Consider the following 20,039-nt stretch of genomic DNA (forward strand, 5'->3'; position numbering starts at 1 on the left):
TGGATTAAAAATCCACTGCTGGTGCCCAGCAGTGTGGCTCAGTGGTTGAGCACTGACCCATGAACCAAGTCACCAGTTGGATTCCAGGCGGGGGCACATGCCCAGGTTGGGGGCTTCATCCCCAGTACGGGGCGTGCGCAGGAGGCAGTTGATTGATGTTTCTCTCTCATCAATGTTTCTCTACCCCATCCTTCTCTCCTCCTCTCTAAAATCCATAAAAACATTTTTAAAAAATTCACCGCTGATAATGATTTCTTGAGCACCCCTTGAGTACATGTGACTTGGTCCTTGCTCTTTCTCAATGAGTAAACTCAAACTGACTTGTGATGTGGTTATATCTACAGTACACCTACGACTATCTTTCTCCTAATTTTGAGTTATAGGCAGAATTATGTGGGGAAAAAGATGATTCTATATCAATATTATAAGCAAGTATTAACTAATTATAAGACCCAGTAATATGTAATTAAACAGTAATTAGAAAAATTTGCTAAAACTTTGAACTAAGATATTATTACACTTCTAATGTTTGAAATAAGGAAAAATGCAGTCAATTTAAGAGAAAACAAACATTTTAAGCCATTTAAACTACCAGCCATATTTCCAGAGTACATAGTTTATATTAGGAAAGGCCTTAGCTGCATTAACTTTACATTAGATAATATACTTTTAAAACAGATAATATACTTGTCACAACTTTGAAGAAACTTCTGTTTTGTTTCCAGGAATGCCTTCTTTGCCCCTCCTTTTTTTTTTTTTTTTTTTTTTTTTTTTTGAGGGGGAGGGAGGTAAGGCAGCTACTGGTAAATTTTTTAAAAAGTTAAGCCGTATTCCTTAATGTGAACGGCATATTTGATCTCCTACATGCTAATATTCTCTCAACCCCACTGCGCTGTTAGGACGTCTTCAAATAATCTGATAATCTGTCTTTAAAGTTTCACTTTAATTGATGAGTTCATTTTTAAAACGTCTTGGCACCACTCAATCGCTTATGAGACGAGCAAGGTCTCTTTCCTCTCGACTTGACATTTTTTACAGGACGCACACTGTCTGTGTCATGTTTGCTGTCCAGTATTGCAAAGGTAGATTTTTTTTTGTTTTCGTTCAGTCTGAAAATGTCTCCACTATCCTTGCACAGCTGCCCTCTCCCCATCACAAACCGACTCACCCCTCAAGCCTCTCTGCAAGTTTTAAACTTTGTTTCCTTTGGGGTTCTTTCTGCCCAAGCGCTACTAAGAATATCCACGAGACAAAGAGCTGCGCCGCTGGGTTCGCGGGATGCAAAATTGAAGGTGTGAAAACAAACAAAGCACTCCAATGTGAGACTCAAGATGATGATAGTGATGCTGGCAACATGGGAAAAAATCTTATAAAAGCCTAAGACCCCAGAGACATTCTCCTAGATCGCTCCCTCAGTCCACGGCCACCCCTGAACACCGGGGAGGAAGAGGGCGCTCCGGCCCCGGGACGGGGGCCGCCCGGCCGCCCGGCCGCCCAGCGAAGCCCCCCGCCCCCGCCCCCAGCCCGCTCACCGCTTCACGCGGATGATCTGGTCCCGCATGGGCTTGATGTCCTGGAAGCTCTGCTGGTTGACGAGGCTGTAGACGAGGATGAAGCCCTGGCCGTTCTTGATGTACAGGTCCCGCATGGACGCGAACTGCTCCGTGCCCGCCGTGTCCAGGATCTCCAGCACCGACGGCGACGAGTCCACCTCGATCTCCTTGCGGTAGAAGTCCTCGATGGTGGGGTCGTATTTCTCGATGAAGGTGCCGGTCACGAACTGCACGGTCAGGGCGGATTTGCCGACCCCGCCCGAGCCCAGCACCACCACTTTGTACTCGCGCATCGTCCCTCCGCGGCCGTCGCCGCCGCCGCCGCCCGCGACATAGACCTACGCCCGCCGCGCTGCGTCCCTGGACCCTGCCCCGGCGGCCCACCCCGCCGCCTGACGCGGCCGCTCCCGCCTCGCTGCCGCTGCAGCCCCCCGGGCGCCGGCGGAGGGGGCGGCGGGCATGGGCCGAGCCGAGCGGCAATGCGGCTCCGCGGGCGCCTGCAGGCACTGAGAGCGCACAGCGAGTGGGAGCCGCCGGAGCCGCTGGCCCGCAGTGCTGTCCTCCCGCCCCGCCCCTCGCGCCTCCACGCCCAGCTCTCCGCCTGCCGCCGCTGCTTTCCCCGGCGCCGGAGCGCGCGCCCGAGCCCACGCTCCAGCCGCAGCGCTGCCGGGGGCGGGGCTCGGCGTCCAGGGGCGGGGCCCCGGAGGCGCAGCCCCGCCCCCGCTCTCCCGTCGCCTAGGCGACCGGCCGCGCGCTCCCGGGAGGCTCTGCGCGGGGCGGAAGCCTCTGCCCGCACTTAGGTAAACAACCACCTTGGCCACCCAACAACATCCTGGCCCGCAGTCCCCGGCCCGCCGCTGGGCGGGCGTACGGAGCGTGCGCAGTTCGTCCGCCTGCGCCGGGAACCGCGTCCACTTGAGAATCCCACGCTCAGAATTTGGCGGGGACAAGCGGTTAGAGGGACCAGAGCAGCCTCCAGCAGTATCTAAGGAGGGAAGTGAAAAGGAGAGACGGACAAGGTCCAAAAGGCGGCCTTGGCAGGAGGGTCTTTCCCGACACCACACAGTCTGCCTGAGAGAGCTTGAATTTTAAGTTGTATAAACACAGCGAGCTTTGTTTAAGGGGCCGAAGATAAATACAATAAAATTAAGCGTTGTTTTAAGGGTCAGGACACTGAGTGAGAGGTGACAGATCACTGCAGTCCATGCTGAGACGAAGGCCAGAGACTAAGGAAACGGGGCTCACGCCCGGGACGTCGCCGGGAATCGGGCCACCTTCCCCCCAGCCCCGCCCTCCTTCAGCGCTGGGCTGAAATGGAGCCCTTCCCACGCCCTGTCAGCTGTGGGCGCTTGGAAAACCGGGAGCGCGGAGCCCCGAACCGCAGGAGAGGGCCTAGGGACGCCTCATAGTAACAGCCAGCTAGGAGACCAGTGGGAATCTGGGGTTCATTCCAGCCAACCAGACCACGTCTCTGGACCCCGTGCTACCGCTCTTGGCCAATAGAGGTTCGCTTCGTACCACGTGTTTCCCATGCCCCCCCTCCCGCCGCCAATGGGGGACAAACCGCTAGTGGCAGGAGCAGCCAGCCCACCTCCCACTGCCTGGCCAGGCGGGGCTTTTGCTCCTGCGCGTGCGCTGCCAGCCAATCGTAGGTGAGCTGACGAATGACGAAGCTCGAGCTGAGCCAACCAGAATTCGCGATTCTCCTGCCACCAAGGGCGGGGAGTGTGGAGACACCCCCAGGGCTAGCGGGGGTTTGGGAGGAGTCAAGGCTGAGGACCTGGAGCAAGATGCTTTGCAGGCCAGAGTGATGAATGCCGCTTTTAACTCTGTCTCCGCGGCATCCCTACCTAAATGATGAGCATGAAATAGTGCTGAGGGATGTGGGCTGAATTGTGGGATGAATGGAGAAAACAGGGACTTTTGTCTGCAGGGTGAGGCATTTTTCGGTGCTTTAGGAGACGTACTGCAGCAGTTGCACGGGTCCTCCGGGCGGCCCTCCTACAGTTCAGTTCTAAAACTTACCTTCTGTTTCTCTGTATTGCTAGATGTTAATTACACACTCTCTCTTACCCATAACGTCAAATTTAGAAGTTATAGCCCCAAGTATTCTGGATTATATTTTGTAATTGTTATTGAATTTACCTTCCGTAAACGATGTCCTTCTCAAACTAGTCTACATTCATCCATTGCTATGTCACATTTCTTGGGAACAGTACGTTTCTATAGTTCTGATGTTTTATCATGGCATACCTCTTCTCTCTTCTTCCTCACAAGGTCATCGTGTAGAGGGGATTCTGATCTGAGTCCCCTGAAAAACCAGGTGTTCTTTTATCATCTTTTCTGTCACTTATCAAAACTTCTACATAGATGCACTCCAATTTGGCAGTGCCCTTTTTCGCTCCATTATATTATATGGATAACTTACATTTGCATTATCTATCTATAGTATAACACACACCAAATTTTTGTTTAAAATAATGGAGGGCACGTGTCTTGTCAAAATATGTAGTAAAAGATAACTCAGTCATTATCTCTTGATTATATCACATATGAAAAGTTATATCTGAGCTGCCAGAATTGGCAGTGAAGGCAATTTGCAAAAGAATGTTTTAAGATAATTGAAACTAAAGATGATCTGATATTTTATTCTAATTTAGTAATGTGAATAAGTGAATTAAAATTAAGAAAGCTCACATAGATATGAAATGAAGCTTCATATCTGAGCTTTTTTTTTGGAAGGGATGTTTCAAGAGATTTTATAGAAGAACACAGTGTTCACCTAGGTTTATAGAAGCCTTACATTTTGTGTAAAACATGTATGTTCATTTGTGGTTACATTAGCTTAGTAACAGCTACAAACAAACCAACAGGCTGTCTGTCTCTTTTAAAATTCAAATTGGGCATTGTGATAAGAATTCCTTAGGCTTTGGTGGGGGGGGGGGGGGGGGGGAGGTGTTAATAGAGTTAAGAAGCACCAAATTTTCTCTCTGTTTAGTACCTGAGTAGTGCCTTGCTTTCCAGTGCAGCTGAAAAGCCTTTCACTGTGCAAGGAGTAAAGGGTCAGTGATTTTTACTTTATTTTAGAAATTTGCATTTGGGTTCTGGGTCCAGATGTAAACTTAAGCAACTGGTTTCATTTCTTACGTCCCTAGAAGTTGAGGAGCTCTGGATTGTAGTGCATCTGATAGAAGTTGTCACACACACACACACACACACACACACACACACACACACAGTGAGTTTGCTCCTTTGTCACTCCACTTAAGATAATAGAGAATAAGAGAACTTTTTTACCTTTCTCCGGCTATCTTCCCTGACCTTTCATCCATGCTGATTTCCTTGATCAGGAGAAGTGTAGAGACTGTAGGTCTCAGGATAGTTGTACCTCTTATGTCTGATATTGACAGGCCTTAATTTTCATTCACAATGCTGCCATAAAAGTGGGTTTTTCATCACTAAGAGGCAAAAGAAAGGTAAGTAGAAACACATTTTCTTACCTGTCTTGTATGGTGGTCTGTATGTGAAATGCTGGTTGAAGGTTTAGCTGCTATAAGAAAGGATGTCAGGACATGTAGAGAATTTTGAAGATTTGGGTGGGAGTTGGGTGTCTGTCTCCCTATCCTTAATCATTCCCAGCATGAATGATCTATTCTGAGAGTAACCCGAGAAATAACAATTTGTGTCTACATGTTTATGAGAAAGACAAAATAAAAATGAGATGAAATCGAATTTTCCCCAAGAGCTGTAAATCTGTATGATTGTGAAGACTTAACACTGTACAGTGACACTTCAAGGTCTCTAGCTTCTGAAGTGCATTGCTGGGAGAGAAAAAAAAAGAAAAACTTTTATTTCTCTTCTCCCCACTGAATCTGAGAGTTATTTCACTTATGCCCAGATACCCCCAACTATCACACTTCTGTTACCATGGAAACCCAGCTCCTTGTTTCTGTGAAAGATGTTAGAAAAGGTGGAATGAAATACATGGTGTTCTGGGATGTTCTAATGACAGCAAGAAGCAAGTATGCAAATAATTTAATATATGCAAGTTAGTAGAGGGTGTTTGTAATATGACCAGTGCTTCTAGGCTATAAAATTCTTATTCCTATTGCTTCCAATTAAAGCTTACATATTTCTGATTAACCATAAAGGGAAAGAACAAGTCAAGTACATTCAGCACTTATGAAATGCTGCTGGCAATTATAAAAAGAAGAAAAGACATGTTCTTGGCCTCAGAAGTTCCTAATGCAGCTCAGAAACAGACGTATATATGAAGAGTGGAAAGGAAGTGACAAAATAAATGTGTTTCCCTTTTGAAAATGTGATATGTCTCAGGATTTTTGCAAAGAAAAAGAATGCAGAAAGTAAGTGAGTTTATAAAAAGTCAGTGAAATAAACCTTTTGGTTGTCAACATAAATGTTTTAATAGGCGATTTGAAGCAAAATATATTTTTTTCTCTGTAGGAAAAGGCTTAATGAAGTAAAATATCAAGAGAAAAAAAGGAAAGGATTGAAGAATCTTAACAGCTTGAAGGTTCAGAAGAAAATAGGGTTTAGTGTGGTTCATGTAACACAGCAGAAGAGTTGGCAAAATGTTGCTTGCATACCCAGCAGTTTCCTGTTCTTTTTGCCCCTCTACCCCCAAATGGGATGCATCAGGATTGATCATTATTAGCAGTGCTTTCTTCTCTGCCCACGGTAAGCCCAAAAGTAGGCATTTGACTCAATTCTTGCCATTGGAGCCAGAGGAGGCTGCTGGGCCCGGGGGATATCTGGGATTCTGGCAAGAGTGAGTAGATATCCCCATTTTTGACATCACTTCCTTATTTTCGTTTTTGTACTTTGGAGTATGAGAATGTGGTCACCATCTTTGGGCTGTAATGCTTTATGGCTGAGAATAAAAACCAACAAGCTTTGGATGACTAAGGAGAAGAGTGTGAAGAACACAGGTCCTGAGTGACAACATTGAACTGTCAAAACAATACTAGAAATGCCCACTTTTAAACTATGGCTAAGTAAATAGCTAGTCTATTTTAGACTTTTGGTTTAAGTCTGTTAGATTAAGTCAAGCATATCAAACTCGCAAGTTTGACATGCTTGGTAAGTCCATTAGGTTTTTCTGCATCTTGCAGTTAAATACCTCCCAACTGTTACAGAAAGTGTGAGAAATTCCCCACAAAATGGTGTTTTAAAAAATCAGCAAGCATTTATGAGCACTTTCATTCTACTAATATCCTAAATGGTATTTCAAAGACATTGTAATATTTATTCCATACTTACTATGTATATCCTTCTAGGCTCTGAGGATACAACCAAATGCAATTAGCCAAAAGTGCTTGCATTCTAAGAGGAGGCAGACATTTATAAACAGAAGAGACAGACATTAAGCAACTGATTACACATTTGCATTACAAAGATGTATAATAACTGTAATATAAATAAAATATTAGAAAATATGTAACTAATTGAATAAAAATTACAAAAACAAACACCAAGTACATGTTAATATTATGTATTGTTTATACATGAATTACTACAGGTCAGGTGATAGAGAGTAAACAGGAGTGGGTTTAGTCAAGTAAAGCTGTCTGAAGGAAATTAATATGGAGCCATGTTTTTTAAAATGTATTTTTATTGATTTCAGAGAGGAAGTGAGAGAGAGAGAGAAACATCAATGATGAGAGAAAATCATTGATCGGCAGCCTCCTGCATGCTCCAACCATGACCTCCTCATAGGTCGACCCTCAATTACTGAGCCACACCAGCCGGGCTGGTGCTATGTTTTGAAGAAAGTGGCCAAAGAATAGACTAGATGGGGCAAAAGGGAGCAATCAGAGGAAGGGAACCAAAAGAAGAAAACAGAACTTAAGTAAGAGTGAAGTAAGGGAAATACAGAACCACTTAATTCTTTAATTCTCTGTAGCAATGCTATTCTAGGGACAGCTATTGGGGAAAAAATCAGAAGCCAGAGATCTTAAAGCAAGATTATGAAAGGTATAATAATATAGGGAAAAGTAATACAGAAGAAAAAGTAGAAAGTGTACAAGGGTATATTTTAAATTAAGGCATTATTCAAAATAATGAATAACTTATAATGTGGGTGTCATGAAACAATATAATTATGGACTTGGGGCAAGGAGAAGGAATTCAAACTTTCACAAATAGAAATAGAAAGATAGGAGGAGTAGCAAAAATGAGGACAAGAAAACAGGTTTTGCTTATTTTTGTACAGTAGCTGTTATTGACATACATCATGTAAAAATGAATGGAATGTGATTGAAAAGAAAAATTTCAATAGACCAGTAATATATAAAGATAGTCTTTTGGATAAATAATGTAATTGAAAATGTTTTCCCTGGAATACTTTATTAAACCTTCCTATAGAAAAATCTTTTTGGTAGAGCTCGCCCCTGCTCATCTTGTGAAGACCCTGCTGGAGTTAGCGGAGGGAGTTCCAGCTCCAAGCCCTTGGACATCTCTCGCCTCTGAGGAGTGTGTCCACGGAGGTGCAGTCTGCTAGGCCACCGGTCCCTCCTGGAGGCATCTTGAGCTTCTTGGGGCGGAGGGTGTCAGTCCCGGTGTGGTGCCTTCCTGGTCTTGGGCTTTTCTCCTGCCCTGCAGGAGAGCTGGGCCACCCAATTTGTGGCTTAGCAAGGAGAGAGGAGAGGAGAGTTGACCCAGGCAGAGGTGGTGAGGGCCACCAGGACAAAGACTGCAACATCCAGGGTGGGTGCTGTGAAGCCAAGAGGCCATTGTCTAAAAGGCCAAGACAAGAACCCAGAAATGTGCCAAGTCTTTCTCATACAAGAAATCCCTGTGCGGTTGTTGTAACAAGAAAAGCTGTGGCAACCAGAATGAGACTCCCTGAAATCCAGTGATAATTGACAGCCTCATTACAAAACAAGAGGAGGACTTCAGACAAGATAAACCATTGACACCTCCTCGCACCACCGACAGAAAAAGCTATCAAGAAACAGATAACAGCCCTAGTCAGTTTAGTTCAGTGGACAGAGCGTCAGCCTGGGGTCCCAGGTTCTATTCTAGGTTAGGACACATGCCTGGGTTCCAGCTCAGCTCCACACCCAGTAGGAAGTGTGCAGGAGGCAGTTTCTCTCATAGATGTTTCTATCTCTCTATCCTCCATTCCTCTCTCTCTCTCTCCCCTCCCGTCTCTCTCTCATCAATAGAAATAGAAAACATTGAGAAGCTGCAGAATCCTACCAGCCCACCATATTGGAACTTCAGACCGTCCCCCTCGGCCCCCCAAGAAAAAGTTCCTAACTCCTGCAGACACATTGGGGCCAGGCCCCCCACTCCACACGCTCAGCTGGCTTGGCCTCTGTCACTGGTCACCATGGAAACGTGCCTAGGGCGTAGCCAACATTCCAGTTCCACATTCCAGGCCTTGAAAGAGGGTAGAACAGGCTCCCACCTGCTTTCACCCGCTGGAGAGGGGAGCGCTAAGGGATGCCTTAGCACCTTCCTGTGCCCACCTTGCCTGGCAGCCAACCTAGGACCATGGCGGGGAGCTGGCGGTACTGGGACCAGGACTGCAAAAGCCTGGAGGAGGGCGCATTTACCTTGGTAGGGACAACCCTGAAGCCGCAGGGATCCCGCCCCCCTGGACGTCCCAGGTACAGAAGATCCCCGGGGCATGGCCGCCGCTTGAGGAAGAAGGACGTGCAGATCACTCCCAGCGCCCAGGGAGTGGGCACCAGGGCTGCAGGCGACCAGAGTGCCAGGGCTACACCGAAGCCCAGGGCGAGAGCACCCGCCAGCACCACAGCACCGCCCAGAACCAAGGTACCACGGAAGACTGAAGCCAAGTCCACAAAGGTGGTTCAACTCAAGGGCCCTGTTGGAGGTGGGGTGCCGCTCAAGACCACGGTGGGCTGGACCGAGTGGTCGGTGGCTGAGCCCGGATCCCAGAAATCGCGAACATTTTCTGCCCTTAGCCGCACGTTTCATGAGTGGCAGGTCTCTGCCACCACCTCCTTGGCGTCTGTCGCTCTCAGTGATCCGTGGGATGAAGACTCGGGCTCCAGGAGCAAATTTGCTGATGACTTCGGTATTCCCCCTACCTCGTATCTTGGTTTAATAATTGACTCTTTGAAGCTAGAGAAGCCAACAAGAGCAGCGCTGCGGCTTATGGAAAAGACAATGGAAGTGCTAAAGCTGGACAGGCAAATAAAAGAAGCTCGAATCCAGCAGAAAGTGGTATTGGAGGAAACCAGGCTGCTCCTCGATGAAAAGTGCCAGGTTCAGGCTGACACTAAATTCATGCTGGACCACCTGACCAACAAGACAGAGGAGTATCGGAGGGAAATTAACAAGCTGTGGTACGACTATGCCCAAGAAAGCGGGGAAATCCAACGAAAGAGACATGAATTAGCCTCCAAATATGCAAAACAAACTTCAGAGCTTCAGAAACAGCTCTTGGAGAAGGAAAGGAAGGAATTTGATTTGAAGCAGCAGTTAAGGGCAATGAGGGACATTTCGCTAGTAAAGGAGAAACAGGACAAGGAACTGCAGACATTACATGACGAGCTAAAGAAAGCCCGAGCTGAGACCATGGCAAAGGCCTACGCCCAGTACCTCCAGGAAAAAGCATCATTGGAGGCGCAACTGAGTGAGCCAGAAACAAGCCTCTTGGGAAGGAGAGAAAGAAGGGAGCTGAAAAAGAAGGCCCAGGCTTTGGAGGTGGCAGCAGAGAAGGTTGCTTTTGAGTTTTGCCGGGACCTTCTCATAGAGAACCAGTGGGCACACAAGAAGTTAATGCAGCAGTCCCAACAGTACCAGGAGGTGTTGGCCACCCTAAGCTGCTTACAAGATCTGAAGAAGCAGCTGCAGCAGGAACAGTGGTATACCGAGTGCTTAATCCGAGGGAGGCAACGACTGCAGCAGGGTGCTCCGAAGACCACAAAAACCCCTTCCCTAGGTTCCAAATCAAAGCCTAATCCACAGTAATCCTAAACCACCACTGATTCAACAAGGACTGGAGCAAGTATTCTTAGATGCTGCATAAGCCCGGTTAGGAAGGCTTTCGGATCTCATTGCTACTGTAAAATACCCACCATGATGTGTTGGTGTGAAGGACTAGGTGCTTTTTTTTTCCAGCTGTACTGCTAGGTATTTGTGTGACCAGCTTCTCTTAATTCGGTTTTTCTTTAATTAGCTTCTGATAATAAACAGGATGTTCCTCAAATCTCCAGATAACCTAACACCATTTGCCAAACACTCATATGTGAAACTAGGTCGAGAAAACCACCTTGAGGAAGTGAAAGGAAAAACAGTTGTGGGACTTATTTCATCTAGCTGAGTCAGATTTCTTTATAGATAAAGCACCTTTAAGGATAGCATAGGTTAACTTCATAAAGTGCTTTCTGCTCTGTAAACAACCAATATCAGTTTATCCTCATTCCTTTTGGCCAACTCAGAACACAAAGGCAAAGTGTTTTTAAGCTGTTTTGAAAGTTTGCGCCAGTGACCAGGTAGCTCCTTTTATAGTTTACTCATGAGTGAGAAGGTACTCTAATAACAGCAAGATCAATAAATGCTCGGCAGGATGACCCTTTGTCTGATGCAGCCCTTACAATTTTAGCTTTCAGTAAATTGAGAAGGGAAGATGGGATATATATATATTATGTCAATTCTTTTGAAAATGTTTTCTGTGAAGAAATATCTCTACAATTACGGAGGAGGCTAGATGCTTCTGCTTGTTTTAGGAATATGTATCAAAAAGTTTTAAAATATCTGGATGACCTTTTAAAGAATCTTATGCCATCTAGTTCCCTAGCAACACCCTAAATTCTAAGATGACAAGACTACTTAATGTTAAATATAGTAAGTACTTTAGTTTTAGGTCTCCTATTATATTTTTTTTTTACTATGTGTGCATTTAATAGTACATGAAATGCCTTTTGTAGTTCATATGTGCCATATATCTATGCCTATTAAATAGAACTGGAAATAGTATTTTAAATTAGTATAGACTTTTAGAGTAGTTATTTTTTTCTGCCTTTATGACATATTGATAGTTAGACCTGTGATTTATTTGAATGCTGAATCCTAGTACAGGAGTATAACCCGCATTTTAACATTGCTCCTCAATGGGAAAATATAATCAACTTTGTTTTCCAGAAATTGCAGTAATTCAAATAATTTTCATGAATTTTGTTTTATTGATATATAAGATGAATTCCTTTCAATTGCATTTTTAAAAAAGGGCTCTCTCTCAATGTGCTTTTAACTTCTAGCTTTAACAGTTTTTCCATTAAATATGTAGTTTCTTTATTAAAGATGACTTTTATTATTAAAAATAAAAGCCTATTTGGATTAACAGAAAATCTTTTTAGTAAAAAAGGTGTAAGGAATAAAAATAATAGATTCATAATACATTTCGGAAATAAAATACATGTGCCAAATGTAATAGGATAGCAACAATAATACACACTTGTAATAAAAATCAGAAGTTTGTCAGACATCATGTGGTTCCTGGTCAAATATTGTTGTAGTAACTTTTCTAATGCTATTTTCTGTATAAATATAAGAATGCTAAAAAAAAAAAAGCCACAGAACGCATATGAATATATCTTAATTATTATTCATAATAATGTAACTAATATTTATAGTGCTTTACCTCAAAGCCCTTTCCATATATCCAAGATACTTTTGTATTTTAATAAAAGTTAAAAAAAATAAGTATACAAATATGTGATAGTAAGATGATGAACTAACATTTTTATTGTTCCTTCTTCCAAGATCACTGGAGTGTTATAGAGGGTAAGATATCCTCAAATGGAGAAAACCTTAGTAATGAAGTTTGTTGTTTTTTTAAAAACTGGTAAAGGACCTAGGTAGGGTGGTTACTGCGGATTTAGGCTCGGGGCAATAAGCAGCGAGCCATGCTGTGAGAGAATAATACAGGAAAAGAACTTTTGAAAATCTGCTTGTGCTTCTCACCACTGCTGCACATGTGGTGACTAAGCTCTGGTCCACGTGGGCTCAAGAGGAAATCCGGGCTGAACAGAAGCCCTGTGCTTTCGAGGAGTCAAGAAACTCCTTAGGTTCTAACCAACTCAGGGCAGTTCCTCCCAACACCTCTTACTCTAACTTACAACCTAAGGATTGCTCCTTTTGATGTTCCTGTTTACCTGGGACTGTTCTGGTTTTAGTCCAGCATCCCAGAAAATTCCTCAGTCCTAGTGGGTCACCCTAGGCCTATCCTCATACACATTTCCAGAGAAAAATGTGCACATGTCAAATAAGATACTTTGAGAAGTACAATGATTGCAAAAGACAAAAAAAAATAATAGATTATAGTTTCCATCAAAAGCATAAACATTAGAATGGGCTAAAATATTTAAATTGGCCTAATAAACATATTTTAAAAGATAGAAAATAATTTTAGCTATATTAAAACAAAGAAAAAAAAAGTAACCAAGTGGAAATATTACAAATGAAATATATAATAATTGATATAAAGAACAAGAGAGATAGATAAGACAGCGGAAGGGATGCACACAGGTAAGAAACACATGAGCACCAGGTTGAGGTAGCCTCCCAGAAGAAAGAGGGAAGTTCAGAGAAATAGAAAAGGGAAACACCAAGTGATATGGGGAACAGAAGTAGAAGCATACAGATAATTGGAATCCCCAAAAGAAAGAGAAGGAAAAATATAATAGCAGCATAACTTAGAGAAATGATAGTGTTAAATTTCTCATAAAGTGAATGGATAGATGAATGAACAAATAAAAGACCTGAGAATGAAGGGCCCATGGAGCATCAAAGAAGAATTATATGGAAAACCTGTATTTACACAAACTATAGGAAAACTTGGGACATCCAAGACAAAGACACAATTTTTTTTGTTAATCCTTACCTTAGGGTATTTTTTGCTATTGATTTTTAGAGAGAGTATGAGGGAGGGAGGAGGAAGAGGAGAGACAGAACCCTAGTGCACTGCTGGTGGGAATGTAGACTGGTGCAGCCACTGTGGAAAGCAGTATGGAGTTTCTGCAAAAAATTAAACATGGAACAGCCATTTTACCCAGTGATCCCACTTCTGGGAATATATCCTAAGAATCCCAAAACGCCAACCAGAAAGAATATATACACCCCTATATTCACAGCATTGTTATTTGCAATAGCTAAGATCTGGAAACAGTTCAAGTGCCCATCAGTAGATGAGTGTATACAAAAAACTGTGGTACATTTACACAATGGAATACTATGCAGCTATAAAAAAGAAGAATCTCTTACCCTTTGTGACAGCCTGGATGGACCTTGAGAATATTATGCTAAGCAAAATAATCCAGACAGAGAAAGACAAATATCACAATGATCTCACTCATATGTGAAATCTAATGAACAAAATAAACTGAGGAACAAAATAGGTCCAGAGGCATGGGTCCATGGAACAGACTGACAGATCTCTGAGGGACATGGGGAGAGGACAGGAAGGCATTAACCAATGCATATGCATATGCATAGCCCATGGACACAGACACTAGTGTGGTAAAGGACTGGGTAGGGGGTGGACTGGGTGGTGGAGGGCAAACAGAGGAAAATGGGGGACATCCATAATACTCACAACAACAATAAATAAATAGCTTACAGTATGAAAAATTAACATCATATTATCATCAGATTTTATAAGAGAAGCATAAAGAGAAATAATAGAATAAGCTTTTCAAAATATTGAAAGGAAAAGAACTTAGAGACTGAAGTTTTACATTCAGGAGTGAAAATAAGATACAAATATTCTCAGGTATAGAAGCACCTCAAAAATGTCACACAGAGACTCATTTTGAAGACAGTGCATGAGTATTTAAGGAAAAGGTGGAAAAATTTTAAGTGATGTTACATAAGATGTATGAAAAAAGGTAAAATATTTTATTAAAATAAGTTATTGTCTTTAAAAATATTTAAGAACAAAGATATAGAGAAAATATAACTTTTTAAAAAAAATTAAAAGTCCAGATAATATCAGCCTGATGGGAAAACAAAAAGAATTTTCAGAATGTGCTAAGGATGTTCTTATTAAGGGGGAAATTTTATATATATATATGTATTACCAAAAAGAAAAAAGGAAGAATGGTATTAAAAATAATAGAATTTTAAAATATTGAAAAAACAAGATAGTCAAAATAGATCCTAAGGTAGTAATAATTATTTAGGAAACTCATCAGTTAAAATAAAAATAAAAATGTGATTTATATGCAAATTTACAAAAAGTGCACCTGAAGGATAAGGACCTACAAAATTGGATGAAAAAGTTTGTTAGAAATATTATCAGGCAATTTATTAACCAAAAGAAATCTGGTATAGTGATATATCAGATTAAACTCATTTTAACTCAAAAGCACGCTTAAGCATGGAAATAAATACTATACAATGATAGCATGATTCAGTACACCAAGAATTTTAATCATGTTTGTATGCACTAATAAGATAGCCTCAAGTTATATGAAACAAAAACTAAAAGAGCTATAGGGAAAAATGAATAAATCTACCCTCATAATACATATTCCTCTCTCAATTATTGATAATTTAAGCAGACAAAAGCTACAAGGATATTGAAGATTTGAATAGCCAATTAACAAAATTGGAATAATGGACATATGTAGAATTCTGCAGTGAATGATAAGAACACACATTTATTTTCCCCAGCACATACAGAATATTGGTAAATATTCATTACATACTAGATCATGAAGAAAATCTCAATACATTTCAATGAATAGGTATCATTCAAACACTGAATTCATAATTTCATTAAATTTTAAAATAAGACAAATGAAGAGCTTATATATTTGGAAATTTGAAAATTCATAAGGCGAAATAACTCATGGGTTAAATAAGAAATTCACAAACACTTGGAATTAAGTAATAATGAAATTACTATATATCAAAACATTATATATATATATATATATATATATATATATATATATATACACACACACACATACATACATATATATACTAGAGGCCCAGAGCATGAAATTTCATGTAGTAGCCCACTGCTGCTCACAGCCCTGCCCACCCACCCACAGCTGCTCACCACGCTTGCTGCTCCATCTGCCTTGCTGCAATCGGAGCCTATGGGCCACTGGGGAGGGACTGAGAGGTGCTCAATGCACCTCATGGTGACTGGTCATTTGGTCATCCTGGTCGTCATGGACACTGGCTTTTTATATATATAGATATTTTAAATCCTCACCTGAGGATATTTTTTCATTGATTTTTAGAGAGAGTGGAAGAGAGAGAAAAAGACAGAGAGAAATATCAATGTGAGAGAAACACATCAATTGGTTGCCTCCTCCATGAGCCCCGACTAGGGAAGAGCCTGCAACCAAAGTACTTGCCCTTGACTAGAATCAAACCCGGGACCCGTCAGTCCATAGGTCAACATTCTATTCACTGAGCTAAACCAGCTAGGGCTAAGACCTGTTTTGTTTTTTAAATGGAAACTTTTACCTTTAGTGCTCATATTGGAAGAGAAGACTCAACATTAATTACCTAATGCACTCTTTTAGAAATTAGACAATAACAAGAAAAATAGAAAGAAAGAAATATAAAATTAAGAGAGAAAATTAATGAAATGTAAAGATACAATAAAAAAAACTCAACAAAGACAAAAAATGTACATTTTAAAAATAAATGAGCCATTGGTAATAGTAATAAAGAGAAGAACATCAAAACAAAAACAATGTTGTGGGGAGACAAGGATATAACTATAATTAAATTAGAGCTTAAAAACTGATAAGATAATATAATCAACAACTATACCAAATATTTTGAAAACTTATACAAAATGGACAAATATATAGCATGCTAACTGACTAAAAAAATCATCAAAGCTTAAATATTTCTATATAAGTATAAAAATTGAAAGATTGCTTTAAAATCTTTTGACAGAAATTCTATTGAGTGTATAATCCTATTTCCTCAATAAATAATGTTTAAGAAAAATTTAAAAAGATGAAGGCAGAACCTACAGATTAGAAGAGACTTAATATACATATCAACCAATTGCAATATATGGGGCTTGAATCCTGATTTACTAGTAAACAAACTAAAAAAAATGATAATTCAGTGTTGACTAGCTACTTGATAATGTTGTTATTGTGTTTATGGCTTTTAAAATTAACTTTTATCTTTTAGAGATATATACTGAAATGTTACAAACCCATTCATGAATGGACTGTCAATATTTAATAGAGGATACATATCATATCAGTAGGGAAAACAGAAGTGTTTGTTAAATGGAGCTAGAAAAATGATTATGGAAAAAATAAAATTTAATTTTACCCTTAAATCATGTACAAAATTCAACTGAAGATAAATGTCAAAAATAAAACTTAAAAGCTGTTAGTTGAAAATATAGGTAAATATTTCTTTGGACTTTGTGGTAAGAGAGAATTTCTTTAAAAAGACACAAAACTCTTGTTTTAAAAAATATTGGTACCTGTCATTATATCCAAATTTAGAGCCATTGTTCACGAAAAGATAAAGGAAGTAAACATACAAGTACAAACTAGAAGATATTCACAGCACACACATAAAAATCAATAAAGGGCATGGCTCAGTGATTGAGCATCGATCTGGTCACGATTCAATTTCTGGTCAGGGCACATGCCCGGGTTGGGAGCTTGATCCCCAGTGTGGGGTGTGTAGAAGGCAGCCGATCAATGATTCTTTCTCATCATTGATATTTCTATCTCTCTTTTCCTCTGCCTTCCTCTCAGACATCAATAAAAATATTTAAAAAATAAAAATAAAATGCCCCAAACTAAAAACTAACTAACTAACTAAATAAATAAATACAAAGGGGGACATTGGCATGACTCTCATGAATTGAACAATCTTATTTTCTGTACAAAAGTTTTCAGAGGTACAGCTGAGTGTACTAAAAGGGATTACTACCTACTCAGAACATGATATTTTCGTGAGTCTGTATGCCCAATTTATTTCCAAATGTATTTGGAAAAATAGAAAATAGGGCTCCTTTGTACAAGAGAGATATCTTAAATATGCACATGACCATTTTATATCTATTTGTAGGTTTCTTTTGGAATGCTTGCTCAAGTCAGACCCTTAAGGACCCATACTTATAGCATATGAGTTCTCTGGTCATAACTCACTGGCAAATCATGTCTAGCTCATGGGCCAGTCAGATGTGCTTCTCCTAGGAATTTAGAATTGGAATTCAGAAAGCTGGGCACTTTAATTAGGCAGTGATGGAAAACTACACTGGGGAGACCTTATTTGGAGTCTGGGTACAAATGAATCAGCAGAGAACGTCAACCTACAGAGAAAAGCCAAAGAATGAAGCAGATTTATAAAGAGGGGTCTAGCTTGAGTTCCTGAGAGCTTTCTTGCTCATGAGGAGATCTAATAGTATTTTCTACCATTGTCTCTTCCATTGCAACCTTATACTAAATTTTTCTTGACTTTAAGTTAATATCTGCAGGTTTCTATAACTTAACAACCAGAAGATTCCTGACAAAGACATGGTTATTACATTAGGCCGTATTCCCTTAAACCTCCAAATGCTGTTTATTTCCAATGTAAGTGGACAGTCCAGGAGTGGACAGTCCAGGAGCATTTGAATATTTCCAGCAGCTATTCATAAAGAAGGAGGCGTTTTGCTCCTATTTACAATTTGTTATGTAGGTAATGTTCTTGTCTTTTGGAAAAGCTAAAAAAGTAATACGTAATCAGCTAGTTCCCCTGCAACATGGCACCTGGCTTACCCAGAAAACAGTATAGTTTCTCCCAAGAATACAGGAAAATCCTTATTGTCCTGCCTGCAGTGAAGGGTCACACCGGACTTCTGGATTGCAGCCTAGATCACATTTTTAAACCTGCCGTCATCTCTAAAATAGCTTTATATTTAACTTTTAAGTCAATTGAAAATGAAACTCAGACCACACAATTCATCATCTAAATTTGGACACTTTTGAGAGTAAAAAAAGGTGCTATTAGTAATAAAGTCAGGACACAGGCATAAATTGGGGCTGCCACAGGCAAACTAGGGGGCTGTCACCTTATTCTTAGGCTTTGTATTTAGTTTCTGAGTGACTTATGTACTGAGAAGCCCAATGGTTCTTGGCATGTGTTTTTTTAAATTATTTTATAAAAGATTCTCATTATATGCTCAGTTGAAACCAGAAAAGAACTTATACAGTTGGTGAATAAATGGTGATTGTGACTAGACAAATCACTTGGTGAAGAATGTCATTGCTGTACAATGCACACAAAGGCCACATGTGTATGGGTATAAGAATGGAGCCAGTATATGGGGACCATTAGCTTCAATCTTTTAATTTTAATGCAGTCATGTTAGAACAATGCTAATAATAATATTAGTCATCATCATCATCATCATCATCATCTAGCTAACACATGATAGACATAGTGCTATTTGTTTTATCTTCACAATTGGCATGATTTTTGAACAAATTAAATTTTAGCTGTCATTTTGGAGACTTGCCCACAATCCCACTACTAATCCCTAGCTGTTTAAATTAGCTGCTCTAGGGTAATAATATCCTCACTTTAAGATTAAGTGGATTGTAGCCCTGGCCAATTTGGCTCAGTGAGTACAGAGTGAGCCCATGGACTGAAGGGTCCTGGGTTTGATTCCAGTCAAGAGCACATACCTTGGTTGCAGGCTCTCGCAGGCTCTATCCCAGGCCTTGGTCTGGATGCAACCAATTGATGTGTCTCTCTCACATAGATGTTTCTGTCTCTGTCTCTCATCCTTCCTTCCACTCTCTCTAAAAATAATGGAACAAAATATCCTCGGGTGATGATTAACAAACACACACACACACACACACACAAAGATTAAATGGATTGTATTTCATAAACTTAAAGTACCTTTCAGCTTTTAACAGTCAATCATCAGTGATATATGTAAATATCTAAGAATTCTACTGATTTGGGAGATATTTTGTTTCATGCCAATCCTTAATATCAAATAGAGACTGTATGTTCATGAAAGAATATTATAACTATGTTTTGTATACATACACTTAGTATAAAAGTAATCTTTATGATGTATTTATAAAGAGGCAGCATGATCTAGCATAAAGTATCTGGACTAGAATCCAGCCACTTACTTGCTCCATGAATTTACAAAAATTTTACATCATTATCCTCAGCCTGAATGACTTCAACTGTAAGATGGGAATAAGAACTATAAAATGGGAATAATAAGCTAGTTTTTAGTCATATTATGAGTATTAAATGATATGTAGTATGTTGAAGTATCTACTATATACCAGATTAGTAGATGTATACAATCAGTAAGTGCAGTCCTTTTTCTATTAGCATGTCAGTGTCATTATTGAATATTTAGATCATAAATGTGGGCTGCCAAAGGACTCCTCTATTCCCAATATTGACTTTTACTGTCAGAGGAAGTAATTACATAAGATAAAAACACATCCATAATTATATGCATTATCATGAGCT

The 20,039-nt window shown here is 40.6% G+C and overlaps 1 protein-coding gene and 1 long non-coding RNA gene across 2 annotated transcripts in view; one reads left to right on the forward strand and one right to left on the reverse strand.

Moving 5' to 3' along the window:
- The window catches only part of RAP2A (RAP2A, member of RAS oncogene family), a 31,366-nt gene extending 29,354 nt beyond the window's left edge, over positions 1-2,012 (reverse strand). Inside the window, exon 1 of the mRNA XM_070408703.1 lies at positions 1,533-2,012. Within this exon, the coding sequence (XP_070264804.1) occupies positions 1,533-1,846 (314 nt within the window). The 5' untranslated portion in view covers positions 1,847-2,012. The remainder of the gene's footprint in view (positions 1-1,532) is intronic.
- A 1,436-nt stretch (positions 2,013-3,448) lies between these two features.
- On the forward strand, positions 3,449-6,342 carry LOC139004950 (uncharacterized). The gene is made up of 4 exons (XR_011470631.1): positions 3,449-3,487; positions 4,998-5,029; positions 5,705-5,917; positions 6,018-6,342. It is a non-coding gene; the product is annotated as an uncharacterized lncRNA (long non-coding RNA).
- The last annotated feature ends 13,697 nt before the right edge of the window (positions 6,343-20,039 follow it).

Source organism: Myotis yumanensis, unplaced genomic scaffold (assembly GCF_028538775.1).
Source record: "Myotis yumanensis isolate MYYU_CA2020_CCGP unplaced genomic scaffold, mMyoYum1.0.hap1 SCAF_3, whole genome shotgun sequence".
NCBI classification, from domain to species: Eukaryota; Metazoa; Chordata; class Mammalia; order Chiroptera; family Vespertilionidae; genus Myotis; species Myotis yumanensis.